The sequence below is a fragment of the Gopherus evgoodei genome, chromosome 11 (assembly GCF_007399415.2).
Source record: "Gopherus evgoodei ecotype Sinaloan lineage chromosome 11, rGopEvg1_v1.p, whole genome shotgun sequence".
Lineage (NCBI taxonomy): Eukaryota > Metazoa > Chordata > Testudines > Testudinidae > Gopherus > Gopherus evgoodei.
The window spans coordinates 67,275,795-67,302,803 of NC_044332.1; the positions used below are offsets into that span (position 1 = coordinate 67,275,795).

At 42.7% G+C, this 27,009-nt stretch overlaps 1 protein-coding gene across 1 annotated transcript; it reads right to left on the reverse strand.

Moving 5' to 3' along the window:
• Window positions 1–25,654, reverse strand: SCTR (secretin receptor). The gene is made up of 13 exons (XM_030580679.1): window positions 25,610–25,654; window positions 20,781–20,907; window positions 15,504–15,614; window positions 9,444–9,547; window positions 8,974–9,071; window positions 7,860–7,992; window positions 6,488–6,641; window positions 6,329–6,389; window positions 3,746–3,815; window positions 1,795–1,886; window positions 1,545–1,683; window positions 1,317–1,358; window positions 1–183 (listed from the first exon to the last, which is right to left on the reverse strand). Exons 1-13 carry the CDS (start codon window positions 25,652–25,654, stop codon window positions 1–3), a joined length of 1,359 nt encoding a protein of 452 aa, XP_030436539.1.
• Between the last annotated feature and the right edge of the window lie 1,355 nt (window positions 25,655–27,009).

A 27,009-nucleotide genomic window follows, 5' to 3' on the forward strand; every position in this document is an offset into this window, starting at 1 on the left:
CTAAATTACACTTGACTTCTGGATAGTCTGCCTCTTTTGCTCTTGAGGGCTGGGCTTCATCATCTGCATCACCTGGGTGAAACCACTTCCTCCATTACTGGATGAAGAGCTAAGGTGCTGATTCAAGTGGACGTGTTGGCTTAAATGCCACTGCCTCCATTTTCTGTGAATTTCCAATTGAACCTAAGCAGTGAAGTCACAGAATATTTTGGTCAGCAAGTATGTGTAGAACCTTGCATTTTTGCAGGGAATCAGTACAATGGGAAAAGGAGAGACAGTTCCCCTTAGCCAAAGCTTATGTTTGTTCCACACAAGGTACTCTTTATTTAACCCGAGTTTAAGAATGGAGGTAGCTACTGGATAGTATTATTTTATTGTATTGCGGTTAGAGCTGGTTGGAAATTTTCTGAACAAAGGTTTTTTCTTCAGAAAAGGGTAAGGGTCTTTGACAAATTTCCCATTTTTAATTTTTTTTAAAGTTTCTAAATTATGAAAACACCCTGTTTTGACATTTTCAGAATGAAAAGTTCCCTTTTTGTGTTTTGAAATGGCTATTTTCATTTAGAAATGTAAATTGATTTTATAATTTATTTTTTTCAAGGTTGATATTTAAGGGAACCATTTTGATTGACCTGATCCAAAATTGTTTTTTAGATTTTCAATTAGTGAACATTTGAGATTTTGACTTTTTGGCTAGATTTGGGATGGGGGAAAGTTTTTGAAATCTCAAATTCTCTTGGGATCAGAAAACTGTTTCTGACTCTGCAGTAACTGAGGTAGCTCCTAGGACCCATAGTCATGGACCAAGACTCCATTGTGCTAGGTGCTGTACAAACACAGAACAAAGAGTCCCTGCCTCAAAGATCTAAGATGACATCATTTATTAAAACTTTTGATAAATTCCCTCACAAGAGGCAATTAAGGGAACTAAGCAGTCATGAGGTAAAAGGTAAAGTATTAGAACCTAGTTTAGATACAGACACCAAAGTATAGGAATACATGGTCAGTTTTCAGTATGGCCAGTGATTAACAGAATGTTCCCTCCCAGGCCTGGTGTTTAATAATCAGGGGAAAGGGTTGGAGGACAAAGAGGTGGCAAGGTTTGCAGATGGTACGTACTTACATAGGTTACTCAAGTCTAAAGAGGACTGTGGGGAACTTCAGAGGTGAAGCTAGGCAAATGGGCAGCAGGCTGGCAGATGAAGTAGAAGGAGATTCATATGCGAGGAAATAATTTGAACTAATGCTCATTGCTGTGGTAAACTTGAGCCTGTGGAGGTATAACTTAATAGGAGCTGTGTATGCAGAAAACTCACCTCGCCATTGAGAAAACAGTACAGCACAGCCACAATGAAGCCCTGTAAAATAACAGAACCATATCAATAACCAGATTTAGTATTTTGAGGGCAGATTTTCCAGATTAGAATTGATTAAAAAATCCAAAAGCAGATCAAATATCTGGCTTCTACTGCTGCAGCTGGGATATTAGAAAGGGAGGGAAATGTCCTTTCTTTGATTGAAAGGTTATAGATGTCAAATATTACCTGGAATGATCCGAGTGCTAATTCAAAAACCAGCTGAATTTCCATCGTGCCGCTGTTCACATCCTCAGGGAAAAAAGCAAAGATGATATAGTGAATTCCAAAAAGGGGGACGAGAAGGAGTGTCGATTTTGCAAGTCTCCTAGGAGTAGAAATAAACAGGAAGATGGTATCATAAAATGGGAGAAAAGGGAACTACTTAAAGGTGAAGTGTTTACATACATATATGTTAAATAATAAAGAGATAACCTACTTGTATTGGTTGAAATCATTTCCCCTTCCTTCTGGCGATTTGAGCTTTCTCATCAAGATTCTTAAAATATTTACAAAAAGAATGAAATTAACCTGTAAAAACAACAAACATGGATGACAGATGTCAGACTATTGAAATCTCTTATTAGCAGCATACTGTTGTGCCCTACATGGGACCTGCAGCCTGGCTTTACCCATCTGATTTAACTAAATACATTAATCTCTAGGTGCTCCTAGAGGGTGACATTCACCTGTGTGCCACCTATGCATCACTTAAATCCTATTTAATCCCTATTTGGAAGATTTAAGCAGCACGTAGGCCCTATGCTGTCCCTCTGCCAAGGGATTAATTTCATCCAGACACAACTAAATAGGGGACAGAATTCATTATCCAAACTTCAAGACAATCACCAAAGAAAAGGGAGGTGATGCACTCTGGTAAAATGAATAGTTGCCACAATTTTCAAATATCTCCTGTTCAAAATTTGGCTTTTAGGGGGCCAGCTGATTGCCCTGGCTTGATTAGACACAAGTGAAGATGTTCAGAGGAAGCCATTAAAGTTATCCTTTGACAATCATTGTTATTCTGCATATAGGAGATCTTAGATACTGGATCCACATTAACTACAGGCAAAGCAGGCTTCAGAATGATAACCATTGTAGAAGTGCTTTTGTTTTCCTCCGCAAGGAGGAAAGCCAACTAAAAATGCTGATCTGCTTCTTGGGCAATGGGAAAGGGAAGCAATATCTTTCTCTGTTCATTTGGCCTGCAGATAAAGAGTAGAAATAATATGATATAGTCAGATACAGATTCGTTCTCCTTTCTTGGTAAGAAGACGTGTAAACCAGAGTGGAGCATGGAGAAATAAAATTCAGCTTATCTGTGTTTCACATCACATCTCCCAACCTGGGTACTCTGTGCTCTATCCACTATGCAGCTAGTGACCCATTAATTTACTCACCTGCAGTGGCTTCCTCATCATGCCACTGCACTGTATCTTATAACCCTTTCCTACACATACAGTATTAAATGTAATGCCCTGTATTGGGGTCTAAGGTTAATTTGAGGAAACATGAAGGGAAACCGTTTTTTGTGTTTTCCCCAGTGGACATTGCAAATAGGAATGCCCTTCTGTGTGATGTAGATTTGTTAAATGAGCGATTCCTTATTTTTATCCATGAAAATATTATTGCATTGTGGTGTATGTGAGCCATCTTCATAGCTATGCTTTGTGCTGCTCTAGGAGAGACACCCTCCTCTGCCCCAATACACAGTTACGTTTGTCACTTTATCGCTGAATTTCCTGACCTGTCTGGAATTTAAATCTCACCCTATCTAGCATGAATGTAGGTTGTTGCAGTCAATGAACAGAAATGCTGTGGTCCTGCTATGTTTTCTGAGTGACTTGCTCAGTTGTCCAGCCTTCCATTCAACTTTGTGGGGCCAAGAGAGTTGCCTGGGTGTAAATGAGGGCAGAATTTGGCCCGGGATTCATATTGAAAAGCTAAAACTGGTGGCTGTGTGGGCTAAAGCAAGTTGGTTTGGGCTTTGCTGAGCGAGGCAGTGTCCGAGCATAGGCAAAACGACTGTTGTGCTGAAAGCTTCCGCCCTTTTGTTTCTCCTCCAGAGCCTCCCATGGAACAGTGCAAAACAAGCTTCCACAAGCCAGTTGAAGTTCATGTGAAATCAGCAGGATGTGGAAATCTGATCCCCCTTAGGCTTTTGCTTCTTGGAAGGAAGCTCAGAGCTTTCTTTGTAAAGTTAGCCATGAGGCATTAGTTACAGATGCTGACTCCTACTAAGCAAAAGTCAGTGAGGCTGTATCACGCCAGTTAAGCCACATGTTTAAAATCACTTGACAAATAGTTTTAAAACACGTCAAGTGGGTGATCTTTGATTTCACAACATTTGGAAATGCACTTTGCAAGCACTTGTTACAGAACAGACTTACAAAAATAGACAGGACTACAGGGCCTCTAATGATCCACCAGATAGCAACATTGGTATTAATGTCCCAACACCTGTAATAATAATAAGAAAAAAAAAGATGTACTTTTTAGACCCCCAAATGCCAACTGTTTTCACACAGGGTCTTAATTTCTTAGCTCTTCAAATAGGTCTTTATTGCATTTTTCACAATATTAAATAATTTCTATTCAGGGCCTATTCCTGTGCCCACTGACATCAGCTGGAAAACTTCAATGAGGCTAGATTGCACCTGGACTAGCCAAATGACATATTGCCCTTAAAATGAAGTACAATCCTATTTATCCAAAAGCCTTGGGGAAAACACCAGAAGCCATCAGAGAACCGAGGTTTCATTGTTCTTACAAGTCAGCTACAAAGTCGGGCTTTGAAATGGCTGTGTTCCAAGTCTCTTACTGGAGTGCAAAAAGAGAAGGCCAGGTGGCTTTAAAGGAGGCATCCACTAGATTTGAAAAAGCTGCCTGCTTTTGTAGATGAACCCTATTTAAAAAGAGTTTTAAATCATTTGGTGCATAGTGAGTCCATCAGCGCCATCTGGCGGAGGGCACATCATACAATAACTCCCTTCGGGCCAGACATACTCATTGCTACAACACGCTTTGTCATCATCTGTTTCTAAAAGGTATCATGAAAGGTATCACGGGCAAACCACTAACACGCTGGTCATTAATATCGTTGCACAATGTATGTACAGGGGTTGTATTCAGAAGTATGGAGGTGTGCTGGAAATATGTTCTTAAAAGGTGTTTTGCAAACAGTGCATAAGCCCAGCCTGTCTAAGACAAAGGAATGTTATTTCACCGTTTTCATGTGTCTCCAATGTAATACCTCAAAGGACAATGACAAGTATATCTGCATAGAAGGAAAACAAAGCCAGCAAACTAAACAACCAGGCCAGGTGTGGGTGGGTGTGTAGGGGGGGGCGGATACCGCTTAATAATCACAATGGGAGATGGAACTGGAACCCCAGTAACTCTTCCTGGATCTTGAAACAGAGACAACAGGCTCTGCGAAGTATAAGCCGAAGATGAGCCTTTTTGGCATCCATCACCTAGGGGACAAAGGGGAAGCAGCACTCTTAGAGCTCATCAACTGTGGATCTTCTTGGCCTGAAAACCAAGAGCAGCTGCAACTGACTATAGGTGAGAAAACCTGCTTAGGCAAAAATTGTAACTTGCTGAGGTTTTAGTCACTAGAAAGTGTGTTTGGTTTTCTTGCACTTGTGTCTTCTAGTCCTACTTATTGTCACTTAAATATCTGTTCTTTGTCAATATGCTTATTCTCGTTTTAGTACAAATCCATCTCAGTGCTGTGTATTAAAAGGAAGGCTGAAGTCCTCAGCTAAAACTACCAGGCTGGTATGCAGGAGTGTTTGAACCATTGATATAGTGGGAGTGCTGAGAGTCATTGAACCAAACTGTAAGTCCTGTATACAGTAAAAGCTGTTTTATCCAGTGTGTTGGGGGAATAGGGGTTGCCAATAAGTGAAAAATGCCAGTTAACTAAAAGGGAGGGAGCTGAGGGATGGGATGCGGGAGGGGGTGATGGGTACTAGATCCAGAGGCTGCTCACCTTGGGTGGCTCCCCACAAGTGGTGACCTGTCCCGGCTGCTCCTAGGCAGAGCAGACGGCTCTGCCTGCTCCCTCTGCCCGCAAGCTCTGCCCCCGCAGCTCCCATTGGCCACGGTTCCCAGCCAATGGGAGCTGCAGAACTAGCCCTCGGGGCAGGGTAGGGGCAGCACGCAGAGCCGCCTACCGTGCCTTCGCCTAGGAGCAGCCGGGACAGGTCACCGCTTGCAGAGAATCACCCAAAGTGAGCAGCCCCCGGATCTGGCACACCGCACCCTCTCCCGCACCGCAACCTGCTTCCCCAAGTCCCCTCCCTCTCAGAGCCCACACCCTGCATCCCCTCCCACACCCAACTCCTTGCTGGCCCCGCATCAACCGGACTATAAACTGGAATTTCAATGAAGATCAGAAATGCCAGTTTATAGAGCTTTCTGATTGGTGAAGTGCATAAAATAGCTTTTACTGTATAATGGAAACCACTTCAAGCCAGCGGGTACAGTAGCACCCCTATCACCCTTAGTTCCAACACCTATGCTGGTGTGTGCTCTGCCTCCTTGGAAGCAGCGAACTTAACTTCTGTAAGGGACCAGTGAGAGGGACTGGATGCTGTAAGGGGGGATGGTTGTGGGCTGTTGGTGTCACCCTGCATGGAGTAGTCAGGCTGGTGGAAGCCAAGATGAGGTCCTTGTGCTGTGAACAGGCTGCTGGTGTCAGGGCTACAGGGCAAGTGGTGACAGAACTCCTTACCAGTCTGGGTGAACCCCCTAATGTCACAAATCTCAATCAATGTTTAAGTATCTGCACCGCCGTCAGGTGCTAACTGAACCTCAGCAAAGTGGAGTTTGATTCATTAGGGTTAAACAGTAATAACAGCTGACAAGGCTTTCAATGGGCAAATAATCGATGCAGCTGCTTCATAGACATTTATGTTGCATGTTCCCCTATTGAGTAAAACTTGTATTTAATTAAAATGGCTTACCCTATATCTTCACATAGGCGCCTGGTGATGGACCATGCTATAACAAATATGGTTGGGGTGCCTGCAACGGAAAATCCAGTTATTGTTCTATAAACCTCTCACAGATAAATCAACAATCACCCAACCATTATTTTGACTGAAAAGATAACCAAACAGTACCCCATCCCAGGGCGATGAACCACCAGAAGAACTTCCTTTCCGAGAAGAAGGAAACAACCAGAAGGGTGTGGAGATACAGTCCCTCCACAAGAAGCCAACTGTAGTTAGCCACGATGCAATACTGAAAGAAGATCATGACGAGTTTACACCCAATCTGAGGAAACAGATAGAGTATCATTAGCTTGTGTTGCATCTCCACCTATCTTCCTGCAGACAGTCAGAAGGTAAACATGGATTCACAATCATTTTTGGTATCCAACACTGAAACAGATTGTCAATACCTCACTCCAGGTATTGACAGGAAAGGAAGGGGCGTCGGTCCAGTGGGTAGGGCACTTGAGAAAGATGGGTTCACTTCCTTACTCTGTCATAGACTTCCTGTGCTGGGAAAGTCACTTAGTCTCTCTCTGTCCCCCATCTGTCAAACAGGGATAATAACCTCTCAGCAGTGTTGTGAGGCTAAATACATTAAAGACTGTGAGATTCTCAGGCTGTATGGTAATGGGGGCTGTATAAGTCCCTAAGAGAGTTGCCAAATGCCAAATGCCTTAATTTGGCAACCTCAGTAGAGAGGCCAATGATTGAATGGATCATGAATATGCAAGAAAACAAAAACCTTTTTCCTACCCTACTAGGTTGAAGCCCATCCTCATAGCTGACAGGTGGTTAGAGCTCCATGGGTTTGGTGTGGGGACTGGAGGCTGAACTGGGGAGCAGATGTAGCACTGACTCTCTTTCCATGGCCTCTACCCCTTGGAAGGGGGAGGGAATAATGCATTGCTGCAGAGGAGGAAGCTTATGACTTCGTGCCTCCTAAGACAGCCATGGATAAAGGTTTCTTGCCTATGCAGGTGAGCTAAGGGCAGGCTCTCCATGGTCGAATGAGTACTCCCTTTTCCTCTTCCATGTGGCCATCTTCCACCCAATCACACACAGAGAAGACAGAAATCCTGTGACACTCTGCAAGATTCAGCTCGGAGTGTGAAATCCTGGCTTAATCTAAATCAATGGCAAAACTCCTATTGACTTCAGTGAAGCCAGGATTTCCCACAGAGTTCTCAGAGCACTTCCCCCATCCATTTGGATTCTTCCTTGGGAGGAGAGAATAAAACCAATGTCTAGCCCAAAGTTGTAAAAGACGGTGAGAATTTCAGCTTGACACAATTAACATGCACAATAAAGTGACAAGAGGGAGAGAGAGAGGTGCTTTTATATGATAAGACAACGCTTTCTTCTCCAATAACTCTCTATATTAAGGAAAGACCAAGGAAGTAGGCTCTCTTTCCTGCATAAGCATTTCCTTACAAACTGCCTCGATGAAATTCCAGTGGAAGGGAGGGGAACTGAAGATTCTGGAAGTCTGGGGGTTTACCGTGTGTGCCCCGCAGTAGTTAGCATCCTCAGAAGAAAACAAAACGGCGTCTTTGATTAAGTTTGACAAGGCTCGGAAAATGAAGGATGTAAACAGATGCATGTGGATGTAGTTCCTCGTACAATGGAGTCTTCTGTACCCAAAAGAGAGAAATCTCATGAAGTTACATGAAGGGGAAGGCTTTATGATCTCATCAGGCTTCAAAGGCCTAGGCTACCAGGGCCTACAGATTCAAAGCCTAGCAGAATCAACTCAGCTCTTTGTCCTTCAAGGGACATCAGTGTTAATTCCATGCAATTTACTCATCCCAAGGGGTTTCTTTTGAGAAAATCTGAAAAAACAAAGTCATCTCTGCTCTTACAGGGAAGATATCAGGACACAGCCTTAAAAGTTGAGGGTAATATCTGTAATAGCTCTGGCCAAAATTTCCCCTCCCTGCACATTCTGAACCGTGATGTGTGCCAAGCTGCTGCCCCCCACCCAGAGCTGGTTGCCCATCAGTGTTGCTGTCTAGATTCTGGACAAATCTGTGCCTCGAAGCTTAGGACGGACTATAGTTTGCAAAGCATTTTGGGTTCCGAAGGCACTTTACTGATATATTATTTATGATAAATGAAGTTTATTTGGTTGAGTAATCAACAAAATCAAGCCTCCAGCGTACATAAATTATACATGCCCGGGGCTCAAATTTGTACACTGTCACGCTTGTATAAATATGAAATACTGTACTGCAGCTAATGCAGTTACTCCAGTTGTAGGCCCAAAAAATGCATTTAAAAAAGGAAATTTAGGCTGAATAGCAAAGAAAAAGCTTCCTGTGGGTGAGAACTATTAAAATGTGAGCTTGTCTCGTAAAGGAAGTATATGGTGGCAGCGCCAACCTTGGAAACCAGCCTCGCAAAAGCACAGAAAAAACATGCTACAGGGAAGAATCCTGCATTAACAGGACATGGACTAGTGACCCCAAGTGCATTTCCAGCTCTGATTTCTATAACAATTTTGAAATGTTCACGATTTAAATTAATCTGAAAGCAAACAAAGGAATATGGGGCTTCTATGGATTAATCAGTGGTTCCGAACAAATGCAAACAAATGGCATAGAACTTCCCCTCACCTAAATGAGGCCAGGATTCCTAAGGCTACTGTCAGAGTCCCAAGGGAGGTACTATATCCAACTGTGTACATTGTCTTCAGTTTCATGAAATAGATGCGCTGTAAAGAGACATACATTCGAGTCTTTGCTTTAAGTTTTAAATATCTCCTGGAAATCAGCCCATTTTGACGGGTTAAGAGAAGAGCATCTACTTTCTTTCTTTGTATTGTTTCACATCTATATTTTTTCATAAACACGGGTATTCTACGTTTGGACAAGGAGTGTGGTGTGCAAACTGGAAGATCTTCTGGGACGGACGGACAGACAGACAGACACACTCACTCAGACATCCCCGCGCCTGACTCTCAATGTCACACTTGAACCGCAGACACCATCTTTTCTCTCTGCTATTCGTTTGAAATATCTCTCCCCTGAGATCATTGTTTCATGAAGCAACAAAATGTAACTTACAAACAATAAATCAGACTCACTCTCTCCTCATTGGCAGTGTCGTTCACGTCATAGCCACAAGCAACATCGGGTCTCGGGAATGTCTCTGACCAGCCTTCACTGGTGCAGTTTCGATGCACAAAACCTGTATTGTGGCAGCAGTAACAAAGCAAGGTGTAATGTCTCCCAGCTGTACCAGGATGACTATTGCACCTGCTGATCAGTAACAAGCAAATGGCATTGTTCCAACAGCATGTAGAATAGTTCCCTTCTTGGAGTGCAGAATACAGGTGAAATGCAGCTATCCGTGTGAGCATCTTTTTGATGTAGCTAGTAGCCAAACAGAAGCAAAATTAACCACCTGAGTGTCTAGAAGGGCTAGACTTCACTGGCCACAATGAGCTATGGTTCAGGCCTACAATCCTGTATTAATGAAGTTATTGAGAGTTATGCTATTGGCTTCAGTATAGGGTGACCAGATGTCCCAATTTTATAGGGACAGTCCCGATATTTGGGGATTTGTCTTATATAGGCGCCTATTCCCCCCCCCATCCTCTGTCCCGATTGTTCACACTTGCCCTCTGGTCACCCTACTTCATTGGGAGCTAGACCAGACCCTACAGCCCTATACTGTTTGGCTGTGGGCTACACAAATGCTTCTCTGCATCTGTGTCTTCACAGCAACTGAGATCAGCTGAGGTGTTTCGATTAGTAGTCCCTAGTCTTGAACATCTGGGAGCTGGAGATGTGATTCTCAGCTATGGACATTGACTCTGGAGTTCAGGGGCTGAGTCTGTTAACCTTTAGAAGCCCAGTGCAAAGCCCACCAATACGTCAGTCTTTTTTCTCAGGGTGGGGGGTGGTGAGGAAGAGAATTACTGTGCATAGTGCATGCTGTTTATTGCTGAGGTGGCGAGTTAATTATATTGATATTTGTCCAATGCATTGTGTGGTTCTTATAATATTGTTCACGCATCCAGGGACAGTTGTGACAGGTGCCATTTATTAACTGAAACATAAATAAGCAAAGCTGTTGTGTACATCTGGTGTTTGCTGGTTTGTGTTCTGGGAACAGCAAATCTGTGACTCATTGCACCACAGATTCATGCCCTGGGAGAAGTCTGACATTTTTCTGAAGATCCCTAGCTCAGAGGTCTGATTGCTTATCTCTGTCTGATGAGAGGACAAGATGTTTGACTTGCAGCAGTGAATAATGTTGCCCCTTTTTGACTTGAGAGTCTAGTTAAATTTTGCGGCCTTCAGGATGCTCCAGTTGGAACTAGAAACTGATGGATTCTGGTATTTTTCCTTGTTTAGCCACAAGGAGAGCATGAAGTCCTGCTCCTCTGAACACAGGAGGAACCAGAATCGAGAGGAGTAGTCTCGTAGCTCACAGCCCCAAGCCTCTGTAGCTAGTAGACCCAAAAGCTTGCTCACTCTCTCTCCCCAGCCTCTTTCAGGGTCACACTGCACTCACAGGCTAGCCTGCTGCCTGACTCTGGCTTTCTCACACACAGGGCTGGCTCTACCATTTTTGCTGCCCCAAGCAAAAAAAAAAAAAAAAAAAAAAAAAGCTGCTCGGACTACTGAGCCCGAAATGCCACAGCAAAAAAACAAAAAAAACCAAACCTTGCCCAGACTGTGCCTCCCCAAAACTGCTGTCCCCTTAGCATGTGCTGCCCCAGGCACGTGCTTCCTCTGCTGGTGCCTGGAGCCAACCCTGCATGCACACACACCCTGCCTCTATATAAATTAGAGATATACCCATCTCCTAGAACTAGAAGGGACCTTAAAAGGTCATTGAGTCCAACCCCCCGTCTTCGCTAGCAGGACCAAGTACTGATTTTTGCCCCAGATCCCTATGTAGCCCCCTTAAGGATTGAACTCACAATACTGGGCTTAACAGGCCAATGCTCAAACCACTGAGCTATCCCTCCCTCTCTCTGGCTGCCCTTTGTCTATTCTGTTTGCCTGTGTTTTCTCACACACCTGGTCACAATGCCCAGAGGAACCCAACCTGCCACCCACCTGGTGCTAGTTTCTGGGCAGATTCTCTTTTTTCAGTTTTAGGTGTGGCCCCTGAAGTGTTTCTTACAACTATCTTAAATGAAGGGTGCATTTACACATCACTTTGAAAAAGGTTTTAACTCAACCCATAACAAGGTTTCACCCAGCTCATAACAGTACGAATAGTGCCTCAGGTCTGAGGGCTCTGTTCCGTCTATACGAAATCACTGCTGCGATTCTGAGCGATGGCTCATCTCTTCTTTTAAAAACACAACTGTGAGTGTGTGTGTATTTTGTGTATTTTTATGGGATTTACAAGGAAAACATCTGATTTGTGCGCATGTGTGCCAGCAAGAGTGGAGAACTTAGTCCTGTGGAATTATAACATGGATACAAGTCCTTCTTATAGCAGTAAACCATATCTGTGGGTTTTCTACCATGTGGAAGAAGAACAGCACCTGACTGACTGTATTACCAGGCTGTTGAGCAGCGGGCTTCCAGCAAGAACTCAGTTTACAATCTGAATTGTGATGCATTCCTTGAAACTTACATTCACAGGAATGTTCCTCAATAGTTTTTCCCTAGTGAGCATGCATATGTATGGATTTTACATACAGTAAATCACAATGAGCTGGGATTTGCAACATAATCAGAAGCAATCTATATGTGGAATTTCTAGAGGACCAATCACACACTGAATGTGGTTAAGTGTATTGACGTCACAGTGCTCGAACTTGTATTAGGCACCTCATACTACAAGAAAAAACTCCTGGTCTTGGCCTAGACAAGCTACAAGCCAACATCAGATCAATGGAGAAAAATAACTCTGATTGGTTGCTGCTATGGCCATCTAATCCACATGGGATGCTGAAGAGAAAGGTATTTTTGCCAAGAAATAAAGTCTGGGTAATAACAATAGCCATGCACAACTGTCATCCAGGAGCTACCACTGTCTCATCTGCTCTAGTGCAGAGGTTCTCAAACTGTGGTCCACGAGCTCCATTCAGGTGGTCCACAGATAGTTCCCTCTAAGGTGCATGTCTAGGCAGCCACACATGACAGAATGAAGGGCCACCCACCTAATTAGTGGAGCTGTGCAGGCATGCCTCCACTAATTAGGTGCCTGGACCCTGGAGAAGATGCACATGTAAGGTGGGGAGGAGGTAGTGGCATGAGAAGAGGGGGTGCAGGGAATTTGAGATGTGCAGGGCTATGACGGCCAGAGAAAGGGGCGACTTTCCCCAGCTCCAGAGCTGCGGCTGCAGGGGAGAGACGGCGCCTCCTTCCCAGCCTCAGCTTTGTGGCTGCTCTGGCAGAGGAGAGAACCTCAGCTCGGAGGCTGCTGCGGTGGGGGAGAGAGGGCACATCCACTGCATTAAAAATGTTAATGATTATTAAGGCATATAGCGCTTTTATCCAAAGTGCATTACAATAGTTAGCTAACGGTACAAATAACATTTGGAAAGATCATTATGTGGTCTGTTGATACCCTCAGCAATTTTCAAGTGGTCTGCGAAAAAAAAAGTTTGAAAACCATTGCTCTACAGATATGGGATAAAATACTGGTGATACTGAATCAAACTCCCAATGACTTCAATATGGTCAGGATTCCATGGATGCCAACCTCATCAGCAACCATTCTCAGGACAAACCCACTTGATCTTCTCCATCTCTTGTTGTACTCTTCCAGTGCAGAGACATGACTCAGAAGGCCATATTCAACTTCTCAATGACCACAGCTGGTTCCTGACAAGTTTTGTTTTCCTGGATGGTATCACATGGTTTCTATTTTCCCAGTGGTTCTAAGTTAAGCTATCACATTTCTGCAGCAAGAGAGTTGGGCAAGATCCTTCCAATACTCAAAGGAGAGAAGAAAAAACAACTAAGATGCACACCCTGTGAGATTTTTGCACTGGCTCATGCCTTGTGGTACCCCATTGGAGTCAGCAGTATTATATGGAGAATAAATCAGAGCAACATTTGGGTTGCTGCACCAGACAGGAAACTCCGATATACTGACAGCCCATCTACATTTTGTCCTGAGTTTACTATGACCTTTGAAAAAAGGCTGTCACTTAAAGATCAGGTGGAAAGAAAGATGCCTGACACAGGCTTTGAATTCCTTGGGTGGCAGGAATTAGAGATGTGCCAGATATTAGATTATTATTTAATTTTTTGGAAGTCTTTGCTCCAGCTAATGTCTTTGGAAAGGTCAGTTTTGAGTCACATTTTTCTAAGTTCTGCTGCAGCACGTCAGCAAAAAGGAGAAGATGGAGCATCTCTTGACAATCCACATCTTTCTTCCCCACCGCCTCCCTACCCCATCCTTCCCTCTCAGCCTGCCTACAAAGTAGAATGCAAGTGTCCTTGACTGTAGAAGCAGACTGTGGTGTGTTTCTGTCAGACAGAGATAAGCAACATTACCTTAAACCAAAATGCAGCGCTTAGAAGTGGGCTATAACTGACAACCCAGAGTAGGAAGAAAGGCTCTAAGTGTGTCAAAGAGGACAAGGCATGATAAAGAGCTAGGGGGCTGGGTGTGCACAAAAGTGCAGAGCTTTAGATGCTTAATCAAGAAGGAAATTTAATATTGATGTACATGAGCATGGTTTTAACGATGCTATTTGTTTTTTAGGAAATATGTATATTTTGGGGAAATCACGACATGCTCTCTTTTATACTCTGCTGAGACTCCACCCTGAATGCGTGTGAGACTCAACATGCAGATCTGGATCGGACCTTCACTCATACGATATTTGGGTCCTGACTTTTGTTTCAGCTCATTACACAGGTAGGGATCAGCCAAGATGTTTGTGATGCAGATACAGATCTAGATCCCAGAGCTCTGGGATGTTTGGATCGAGGATTTGGTTCAGACTCATCAGTGTCCCTAATGTGGTTCTTTTGTATTTGTGGCTATCAGTATTCTTTGTAGCTAAGTGGCTAAGAAAGCAAACTTTTGGCAGTTGTTTTTCTTGCAAATAAACAAATCTTGTGTATATTTGGTTTCCCCCTTAAAATTGCATAAGACAGGGCAGTAGACATTTTAAGAGTTTAAACGTATGAGTCACAAACAAGTCATAGTGTATGTAATAGAACAGAATGTAGCTACATTGGAACTAAACTGTTGTGATTTCAACCCAAGATACTAAATGAACGGAGATAAAAAAAATAATTTAATGCTTGTGGACATTGTCTTGTGATTCTGTTTTGAACCCACTTGCTTTGATCATTGCTTATTTTTAGTGACTCACTACAATTCAGATGCTGCGTTTCTTAGCAGCAAATTAAATTTAGAATTGCTAGAGTTATGGTTTCCCTTTCCTTCAGATAACAGAATGCACCCATGATTTCAGATAGTAACCTTTGGATGTACGACCTCTGTTCCACTCCAAGCACCATCCAACTTTTATATTTATGCTACTGTTTTCTACTGGACAGACTAAATATTGGACCTTCTCAAGTGTTAGCAGCTCCCTCTAGTGGCTGAATTAGTGGCTGTGCTTTTAGTATACAGGGGCTCCTGCTTTTCCAGCCAAAAATCATCATGAGTAGAGCTGGTTGTGAAATAGTTTTCCCATCCCATGAGAATATTCAACATTTCCCCATTTTGAATCGGGATGAAAAGTTGATTTTTTTTCAAACTGAAAATAAAACAAAAAACAGCTTGGGTCAATTGAAACATTTTGTTTTGAAAATTTCAAACATTTTGCTCCAATTTCAACCTTTTTTCTTTTCTTTTTTAAATTAGGTATAAAATAAGTTGTATTTTCAAATAAAAAGTCTTTCAAAATGAAAGAACAAAAAATGTTCTTCATCCCTGTCTGAGCCTTATGGATCACCACAATAAAAAGAGAGTAGTTCATTTTATTTTTGTTTTTAGTCAGTTTCATTTTCAAGCTCTCCTGCATTAGTGCAATGATGAAAATGTTCAGGCTGCAAACACCACAGAATTCTGGTCATTGGCCTTTAAAAAAACGTGGAAACAATTTTTCTGAGTTTAGATTTTCTAAAAATGAAATCTGACCTGAAAGTGTCCTCTTTTAAAATCAAATTACAGTGAAAGGATTTTCTTTTAAATTACTTTATTTTACCTTTTTTTCCAGTAAGCATTTGGAAGAATTCTGGACAATGAGCATTGACAGTCTGTCCAATTGATGAAGTAGGCCAGCAGCTCATGTTATCCCACATTCCAGCACATGTGCCTATGTTGTAAGAACAGAAGCATCATTGACCATATTCCCTGGACAGTCACATCTTCAGAGAATAAAAACATTCAGTACTGTACTCTTAAAAACAAGTCTGAAGGGCTTTAAGGGGGCTTTAATGCTTCTATTGAAGACAATGATGTCTTCATCCTCTAGCTCCAGGTAGTTCCCTTAATTCCTTTGGACTGTTTGCTTTGTCAGGATGAGGAAGAGCTGGGGCCTGATTCAAAAGCAGAGGGAAGTCAATGGAAGTCTTTCTATTGATTTCAATGGGTTTTAGATCATGCTCTTGGCCCATGCTCCTCTATCACAATAACAGTTTAATGAATTGTTTGGGTCACCTCTGCCTTTCTAAAACTGCCCTTTGGAAAGCATCTAGTCTTTTACGTACAAACCACAATTCATTTGTATAAATACAAAAATGCACACCTTGACTAATATGTTAAGCAGCTACAAAATTATATTACAGAAAAAGCCAGAAGATACTGCATTGATGTCAGATTTGTACAAATGTAAATGCTGATTACCATTTCAACACCTCATGCATTACAGCTGAGCTTGTGTTAGAGTGAATAATGTTAATGTACAGCATTCTGGGCTCAGCTGTGGTTCTCGATTGCTTTCCTGCTGTAAGAGATCAAAACTTAATTTAGCTATTCTAGAAAAGCAATGACTGTGATTATAAAGTAAACGAATTACACCGGTTAGTCACAAGTTAGGGGGAAGGAAAGATCATTATTCCCTCCCAACTACTAGTCAAATCTGACAGAGGGCTGACTAACGACATTATTTCTTGCACAAGCCATGCTTTTGAGACTGTACTGTTTGAACCTACTTTCCCACCAATTATTTCAATTTGAGGCCCCACCTTTATTGATTTGAGATCCCACTTGCAATGTATTTAGTAATGTAACTGTTGTGACTTTTGCTCTGTACTGCATCTTTAACTCACTAAGGTTTCTGCTCTCTGCAATGACTGGCAGACATTCTGAGTGCAGACTGTTTGCAGAGAAGAACACACCCCACACCCTTTGTGCTCTCCCTCTCTCTCTCTCTCTCTCTCTCTCTCTCTCTCTCTCACACACACACACACACACACACACACACACACACACACACACACACACTTTACTTTTGTTCTTTCTTGTTTTGGTGCTCTCTTCATTTCAGCACAATTCATTCAAATTGAAATGACCTGTTTTGCTATTTGTGTATGGAAAAAAGTTACACTTGCTTTCACTCAGTTATATTCATTTTAGCCCCACTTCCCCCTCCCACCACCAATGTAACAGTCTGAGAAACAAGGCAGCTAGCACGATGCTGCATTTGCATACTAAGGGCTCAATCCTGCAAGGTGCTGAACGCCTTGATGAATGGGGCTGGCTGGAAAACAAGAATTACATTTTGTGAAAATTTTCCAGATTTCAAAATTTGTTTTTGTTTTGTGACACAGAAGGAAAATGAGACTTTTGTAAAAAAAAAAAACGTGAGAAAGAGAAAAGTGCTTGGCACTTTCTACACAGTGCTCAGTACCTCACAGGATCAGCCTCCATCAGACCAACACACATTTCTAAATTCCAGAAATGCGTTTGTCATCTTTCAATTGATTTCTTCCTGTATGACAGTGATCACGTTTAGAAACAAGTAGCTTACCTACAGACAATGGCTTTCAGCTCTGATAAATGCCTCCGCTTGAATGTTTATCTGACCTGGCAAATGTTTATTTCTAAGCAGTATAATTTAACTACTGCAGTTCACTCAAACCATACATTAACCCCAGTGATGTTTATGTTGAGATCTGCTGTGCTGTCTGGGTTTAAAAGCTCTGTGTCAACAGAGCTGATATAAAACCGGTGAAACAGACTGTTCGAACTCCCAAGTATCAGAGAGGTAGCCGTGTTAGTCTGTATCCACAAAAACAACAAGGAGTCCAGTGGCACCTTAAAGAATGGGGGGTTTTACCCATGAAAGCTTGTTCCCAAATAAATCTCTTAGTCTTTAAGGTGCCACCAGACCCCTCGTTGTTTTTGTTCTAACAATATCAATTTAAACACCAGCAAGTCTGTAATATTGGGAGATGGTTTTCTCTAGGGACAATGGAGGGACAGACAAACAAGTTTTCACTACTTTTGCCCTCGGACATATAAAGCCGGATTCTCATGTGGACAAAGCTGTTGGAATCTAGATGTAGCTGGCCACTTGAGAAGTGCCTCCGAAAGGCGGGATCTCTCAGCTGCTGTAAAGCTGGCATACTGGTTCCTGTGGCAACTACCCATCCCAACCCCCGTGTAAGAGGTATGTCAGAGTGAGGGCAGAGCACCGCTGCATTCTGCTGATTTTCAGCTGGTGTATGCTCTCTTTGGGACAATAGCCAGCTAACAAAAATTAGAGCAGTCCCATAACTGTTCTGAATTATGCCAGAATGAATAAAGATCCCAGTTCCCTAATAATCTCCCTCCCCAATCACTCTCCTGCACCAAGCACATTTCAGGCAAGAAAGAATCCTCCCCCCCTTATAAACTGGAGTGTAAAAAAGAGTGTTATGGTAATTAAGGGTACACCTACACTGGAGGTGTAATTTCTAGCTTGGATACATACAGGTGCTAGCTTTGACCTAGCTAGTGTGCTAAAAATAGAAGCGTAGCTGTGGTGACGTGAGCAATGGGATGGGTTAGCCGTACCGAGTACAGTCCCACCTGGGAATACAGGTACTTACTCAGGCAGCTAACCCCTCACCACCAGTGCCACTGTGGCTGAACTTCTGTTTTTAGCATACTAGGTCCATCCAAGTTAGCACTTGTATGTCCACCTGAGCTGGAAGTTGCCCCCCACCTCCAGTGTAGACACACCCCACTGGTATTTGAGTGTAACTCTCCTCCCTTAAACAGTGGTGGGGAAATCCAAAGGGCTCCTTTTATTCACACAGTAATCTACAGAGCACGGCCTTTCGCGTAGATGTTTTGTGCCTGATTTTGGCACAGCCCTAACATCACAGAAAGAAGCAATGTGCAGAGCACAGTTAACTAATCCTGTTTGTTTGGGCTTTTTTAATGGATGTTAGTCATCAGAAGGAGAGCATGCCCCCGACAGAAGCTCTTTCCCTCCCAAACCCCCACTCCATGCCCAGCTACTCCCTCATTCACCAGGTAGAGCTTTTACATAGTGGTTTGGGGTAGGTATACAAGAGCAGGGGGAGAGGATGGGGGAGCCACACCCTGCATAACTGCCTTCCTCTTTCCTGCATGCTTACTCCTATTATGTCCACCACAGGTTGTCCAGGGTTGGTTCCACACTGCACCAGCCAGAGGATCACTGCATGTCTATTTCTCCGCACAGGTGTCAAGCATAAAATCATGCAGATAACAAAAGCATGAAACCATTAGTGCTGGCAGGTTCCCACAACTTCAGCCTTCGCTGGATGTAATTTAAATTAACCTCACTGATATCAGAAGCAAAAGGCCGCAGCTCTATTTACATAAGACACCAAAGTAATAACAAACCATCATTAAAACACATACAGGAGGCAGAAAATACTGCTCTTTAGTTCAACCACTGTTCTGAAGTCATTACCCAGGAAAAGGCACACAGCCACCCACACTCACTTGCCTGGGTTTTCTCTGCCACTCTAAAAGGGTGACTGATCATTCCTATCACAGAGTCTATTGATTTATGAGAAATGCTTTATTCTGACTTCCATTTACAAAGTTACACCAAGGATTGAATGTGGCCCTTTGTTTTTAACTGGTTTCTTCACAGTTGTTTTTCCAGTAGCAAATCCCATGTGATGATTTCAAGTAACAAATGGAAACAGGCCAAGGAGGCAGTTTTCAGATCTGGATCCAGGGTAGGTTTAGACTAGATTTTGGGATTCAAGTTGGAGACTAAACCAATATTAGGTTCTGGATTTAATGGAACCAAATCTTGCAAAATATCCTCATAAGCTTTGGGCCTCAAATACAAGACTTCCACCCTCTTGGGACAAACAAGAGGCAGGTTCTGAACACCTCTAGAAATCAGGCCCTGAGCATCTCATTCATTGGGGCAACAAAAATGGAGGCACTCCACATTAGAGCTGCTTCTGAACCTTTAGGTGTCTAAACGTCTTTGGGGCTCTGTTCCCTTACCAATAAAATTATAATAATAGCACTGACCTACCTGACAGGGGGTTGTGAGGCTTAACTCATGAATGTGTATGTATGGTGCTTTGAGATCCTCTGATGGATCAAAGCAGATGAGAGGATGACTGTGAGGCTCCTGCTCCTAACCTCCGTCATCTTCAATTGCTGGCAAATATGACCAGCCAAATATGAAACAAGTGACCTAATATTCAACTACAGGAAATGTCTTGGGGGAAAGGAAACCTATTGTGCTTCCATGAGACACAGCATGAGGGCTCTGGAAAATTAGAATAAGTCCTCTGGGAAGCACAGAGATGCCACTCTTCTTGTATACCCTTTATGCATCCATTTAGTTTTCCTGTGAGGAATGCATGCTGGGTAATAGAAGCAACAAAGTCGCCGAGGGCAGGCTTGGTCACAGGCTGGGGCTGGAGAGTAGTAGTGGGTTTGTTACCCTGTACACAGTAACTGTACACCCTGTACACATTTCTGTACACAGTTGCCTTCCTAACGAAGGGCTTCTCTTAAGAACCTGTCTCCTTGTTAGTAGGATACCACTTGGACAAACCACCGTGGGTAGCAGGGCTGGGGCCATGATGTTTTGTAGGCAGCTGTTCATATCTACCGAAGCACATCTCTGAAGCACTGTACTTCATCCTTGAGCTTCCCTGAGTCTTCGTTCATCCGAACCTGCTGAGAGTTCAAGCTGCCTTCCCTGGACCAAGGGACATAATAATAAAATGAGGGTGGGAGGAACTAAACACCCAACAAGGTGGGGCAAGGAAACTGCTTTGGACTTAACTATCTTGAGTAGCTTTGTATCATCTGCAAATTTTGCCACATCACTGGTTGTACTCACGCTAAAGGCAAAAATCTGCTCTGAGAGCCACATGACAGATCTTGACAAATATGCTGTTCTCCCTATGGGGTAGCACTCCCATAGATTTTCTATGAGAGTTTAAGCCTATAGAGAGGAACAGTGTTAGATCGCACATCCATGGTGATGATCTGAAGTTAGAATTTTCCCCATAGATCTACCATTTACCTGAACTCATGAACTGGTCATTTTCAAATGTTTTGTTCTGTCCTTCCTGGGACAACGTCTCAGCACAGAGTTCTTCTTCCTTCCTCAGGACAAACAGCAAGTCACATACTGGTGGGGTAGCATTGATCTGCACATTTTGAAAAGAAGTTGAGTTGTTAGACTTCTTCTCTTGAAACATTTGCCACCCACAAAACTGTTCTTAGATTAACATTGTCTTTACAGCTCCATCATCTGATAGTGAGTGACATTTCCTTGAACGTATCAGAGGGGTAGCCATGTTCATCTGTATCCACAAAAACAACGAGGAGTCTGGTGGTACCTTAAAGACTAACAGATTTATTTGGGCAGAAGCTTTTGTGGGTAAAAACCCCACTTCTTATGCCCTTGAAACACAGCATATACAAATAAACCTTTTGTATCCAAGCACTTAATGATTTACAGTGGGCCTGCTCCCCCATACTGACATCAATGCGTTCAAGTTTGGGCCCATTATACTCTAAATACTGTACGAGGAGCCCGATTGTGTTCTGTTACACTGCAAAAACATCAGTGGGGTCTTGGATTGTGCTGGTATAACTGAGCGCTGAGTGTGGCCCTACAGAACACTAGACCACAGAATTGCTGGGCATTCTCTAGGCCAGCCTTTCACTTGCAAAACTAGGCCAAATTCTATCGCTTGTACACATACAATCCCATGAAAGTCAACACTGCTCTCATTCATTCAGAAATCTTGCTGCAAATCAGTGAGGCTGCAGGTGGAGACGTGAGTGCATAAGTGCCACTGAGAGGTTTGTGTAAAATTCATGGCAGTGGCTCTTTACGAATCATGTTAAGTTTCTGAGCACTTTCAGCTTTGACTGAAATGTCAGTCAGCATTGAGAATCTTGAAGGAGATGATAAGTACCTTGTACAATAGGATCCATAATGATTTCTAGTGCTGAGTCTGTTCTAAAGAACAGGAGTGAAATCCTGGCCCCATTCAAGTCAATAGTTAAACTCCCATTGACTTCAATGGAACCAAGTTTTCACTCAAGAATATTTCCTTGATATTTTCTTCCTGAATAGAGTTTGCTCTTTTTAAAAGTGGATCATCTCTCGTCCAATTAGTCTATTCTATTCAGTATTTCCTTCTTTTCCCCTTCCATTGTGCATCATAATGCAGATTGAACCTCTCTAGTCCAGAACCATAGGGACCCCGATTGGTGCCAAACCAGAGAATTTGCTGAACCACAGGAGGTCAATGCAGAGTGTGAGCAGGTCTCCACAGGCGCAGAAAGTAAGGATGCAGAGGGTGCTGCCACCTGGGATCCCGACCCCAGCCACCCACCCAGGGGCTCCAATTATGGCCTCTGGTTCCAGCTACCAGCCCCTTGCCTGGAGTCCCAGCCATCAGCCCCAGGTCCTCCCCCTCCCTCCCAGAGCGTGAACACTGCAAATCAGCTGTTCGCAGCACTCTGGAGGCACTGGGAGGGAGGAGGAAGAGTTGGTAAGCCCAGGGCTGCCAGTGTGTGAGAGGTACAGGGGGAAGAGGGGCAGAGGGGGGAGCTTCATGCCAGCGGATGCTCTGCACCCACTAATTTTTCCCTGTGCTCTAGCCCCGGAGCACCCACAGAGTTGGCGCCTATGCCGGACCATGGATGTTGCCAGATCAGGGAGTGCCAGATTAGAGAGATTCTACTTGTATAATGAAAGGTCATTCATTCATGTATGAGAAGAACTTTTTGGAATCACACAGGCAGAGAATAGTCACATAAGAGACAAATAACTAATCTTGAAATTGGAGTTTATAAATCATTAGATCTATAACAAAAGCCTTCCAAAAAGAGGGATGCCTTGTTGGATTTAAATGTGTAAAGAAATCAAATTATAGTCACTATTTTCTGTTGTTAGTTTTAGATTGCATTCAGTCATTTCTGAATTTTGTTAGGTGCCTTTTTTAATAAAAGTATTTTTATATCCAAATCAATTACATTATTAAAGAAGTTTAGTACATTTTCAGGACTTAGCAATACAACCCCGCAGTCCTGCTTAAGATATATTTGTGCAATAGTGTTTCAATTCAATGCAAAACATTAATTAAAAATAGGAAAATCACTTTTAAGAACTGTTAAAGCAAAGAGTGAAAATGGCCTAGAATCCTCTACAGTGGATATTACTTTTCTAGGCGCTGGTCAGCAGATACTAAAAATAAATATTAATTATTAGGTTAATGATATTTTCCGAAACAGTATCATTTTTTTTCTTAAAACACCATACATCATCTCTGGGTATCATTTCCTTTAGGTCCCCGAAAAGTTATTTTAGAAATTAAAAAAAAAAATCTTTCTCTGAATTTACATTATTTTTCTATCCCTAGAATGTTTTGGTCTGCTTTTAACATATGTGTCTGTTTGGCAACTTATTAGGTATCTGGTTTTCCAGAGTAACTATTCCCTCAACAGCATACGTTGTATATATAACATTTAATTTCTTAAAATGACGGGTTTGGGAGACCAAATCATGCTCATCTTACTCCCATGAGTTGTGTCACTGGCTTCAGTATTGGTAGCTGGATTTCACATTCAGCAGATAGTTAAGGAAGAATTCAATTTCTGAGTTACAGACTTTGTTTCCAACTAAGAAGAGGTTCTGTTGGGCCTGATCCTTTGTTCTTTGATGTCAGTGGAACCTGGAGTATGCAAGGAATGAAGGATCTGGGCACATAGTGGGGCCAGTCCTGTGATGTGCTGAAAACCTCCTGCAATGTCCTGAGCACCCATTAATGCAGTGACCAGAGAACTATACAATTCATCTCTCTAGTGTCTACAATACACAAATTCAAAGGAAACAGCCCGATGCTGCATTCCTTATACCCCATTGACTTTGAGCCCATCCAGTTTTCATTTCCTTGTACATTGCCTCTTTTCATGTTAGTGCAGCATGCAGCACACAAGCTAGTGTTTACTGAGGAAAATCAACATTTAATTCCAGAGTTTCTCAGTTGCTTTCCTAACTGCCTTGACTTAAATAACTCTTCCCTCCCTGAGCCTAAGTTGTTCCTGTTTGACAGGGCAGGGGTTCCCAAAATTTCCTACAGGTTCTAGGTTTTAATTTACAAACAAAAAAGTTAGTTCTAGTTATATAGAAAATGTTCCCAATATAAACAGCTATAATAATTAGGTGTATGGACATTTTCAATAACAATCAAGAATCCTTTTCCAGACATTTTTAAACTTGTGTAACTGTCAGATCTGTACATATTGAACTTAAATAGCAGCCATGGCCATATATAGCACATTGAATGTAAAACAAATCAATATGTTATTATGTTGTATGATAGTCGGGGGTTGGTTTATGTGTTTGAGCGGGATTGAAAGGGAACAAAGGATTCTTGGATATGAGGCACAAAAGATATAGGTGGTAGGTAGAATTGGGTGGTTGGAATCACAGAAGAAAGTGGGTGCTTTTGGAGTCCTCAATAAAACAAAAATCTAGAGTACCCCCGGGCTAGAGCCTAAGAACCTGAAAGCAAAAAGAAGAAGAAGCTGGTACTACATGAAAAGGATGTTCACTATTTTTATTGTGGAAGCTGATTGAAAAGCAAAAAGTCAGCCACCTGTATTCATCATGGAAACAGAATGCCTAGATCCATCTTAATACGGTGGCTCTCAACCTCTCCAGACAACAGTAGCCCTTTCAGGAATCTGATTTGTCTTGCGTACCCCAAGTTGCATCTCACTTAAAATCTACTTGCTTACAAAATCAGACATAAAAATATCAATGTGTCACAGCACACTATTGGTGAAAAATTGCTGACATTCTCATTTTTACCATATAGTTATAAAATAAATCAACTGGAATATATTGTACTTCCATTTCAGTGTATAGTATATAGAGCAGTATAAACAAGTCAATGTCTGTATGACATTTTAGTTTGCACTGACTTCGCTAGTGCTGTTCCTGTAGCCTGTTGTAAAACTAGGCACATATCTAGACGAGTTGATGTACCCCCTGGAAGATGTATCCCTGATTAAGAACCACTGGTTTAACGCATTCTCCAGCAACCGTGGGCCAAATTCCTGGCTGGAGTAAATGCAAATCTGTTGCATTGACTGCAATAAAGTTGTGCGCAGCTCTTCTTCACCAAATGGAATAAAATTGTACTCATCTGCACCAGCTCATCTTCGTTTACCCTGGATGTATTCAGGTATTGATTTTATACTCGTTAGAAAAAAATGGTGTAAGCTGACCAGTTTGCCTTGATTTTGCCCCAAGTTCAGCTATCCTTTGTAACTAGTAGACACAGGGGTACTGGAGGGTGAATAATGGGGTAAAAACCCAATATTTTAGGAATCTTATGCTAGCAAACCAAAATATATGTTGTAAAGCATGTCAGAATATTTCATTCTTCCAGTCTGAAACAAGTGAGAGGTTAGTAATGCTGAAATATATTTTTTTAAATGTACGTTTTAACCAGTTTCACTTTAAGCTTATGGCTCTGATTCCCAGCTGATGCAGATCAGTATAGCTCCAGTGAAGTGCATTGGCCCTTTATATAAAATTGCCTTGTAGATAATCACTCGTTCACCCACAGAGCTTCAGGTTCTTGACAAAAGTGGGTAAGCATTATTCTCCCCAGTGGAAGATGAGGAAACCGAGGCACAGAACATTGCCATGTCTTGCCAGGGTCACACAGTGAGTCAAGCGGCAGAGCCAGGAGTAGAACCAGGACTCTTGTCACTCAGTCTGGTGTTCTCTAGATCAGACTGTGCTGCCCCACGGAATGTGCGTATTTATTTATACCACGTGTGATTCCAGGATCTATAAAATAAACAACTGCAAATACTTACAATTAGAGTTGAAAACCAGAAAAGAATCACCAGGATGCTCCACATGGTCAGTTGCTGTCTGTTTTCTTCATCCCTATGCACGAGAGATCATCAGGCTATTTGGGTGCTCTCCACTGTTGCTTTCTCGGTCCCTTCAGTTTCTTTCACATAGTTCATCTTCCTTCTGGTCTCCTGGCTGGAATTAGCTTTTATCATCTCGAACCAATGCTCCTCTCCTGCTGCTGAACCCTAGATAGAATCAGCAATGATAGCAGCACCCCCAAACTGCCTCCTGCTTTGCAGCAGGATCCTGTCCCAAGAATAGCAAGCACCTCCGTTGAGCATGTTCCTAATACCGTCCTCTTCCCTTCTGTGCTATTATTCACTGTTATCACTGCATGTCGGTGAGGAATGATCATTCCTCATGTTCCAATTGATAAGGGAACAAGCAGGGCTCCTGTGTGAGATGCAAGTTTCACAACAGCAGAGCTAATCTGTAAAGGGGAAACAGTAATTACCATGGGGCTCGGAGATGCACACAGCCCAGGAATAAATGCCCTGCTGGGAAACAGGGCTGGCAGAATGTGATTCAGGCTGCATGAGCCTTCTCCGCTGTGAACATGCGTTTCCAGAGAGCGTGCAGATGGGACAAATGTAAGGAGAAATCAGTAGAGTGAAAGAGTTTCTATAGAGGAACTGTCACTTACCAAGCAGTGGGGCTGCAGGCAGCAATGCACATTAAAGGAAATCTAAAGGCAGGGGCAAGCTTCAGAGGTGAGAGTGGAATATGATTTGCTATTCACACCCCCTAAGGGAAGGAATCTAAATATTCCCTGGACTCCATCCTCAGCCACTGGAGCTCATAAAACCTCCAAGGGAACAGTTCTATTTTTTTTACTGCACTACAGATTTCAGGTCGCCATCACTTTCACACACCTGCTGCACCTCTTGGTGAAATGTAGGTTTGTCCACCCTTCTCGTGCTCCTTGCAGTGATTCCAGTGCTCACAGCATCCTGTTTACTGGCAGCGGAACACTTTTCATTGGGGATTGCTGCCAAAGTCAACCATTTTAAAGGGGGCAAGCTCTTACATGAGTTGTGGGCTACAAGTCCAGGATTGCCAATCCCAAGAGCTCAGAAATCTCCAGCTGCCGAGTTTATTCAAAATTGTGAGTAAATTCAACTGAGCACTCACACATCCAACAAACCACACGTGTGCAAACACTAATGGCAGCCTCAAAGAAAAGCAGAAATCTGCCAGTGCAATGAAACACAGGATACCCAGCTGTGGCAAGAAGTATCTTGAAGCACTCTGCCCAACCCACCCTTTCCCATGGCACCAGGGCCCCCAGATACATTTAAAAGAGAGGGGCATATGGGACTGAACAATCAAATAGGAGACAGCAAAGATCCAGATCAAC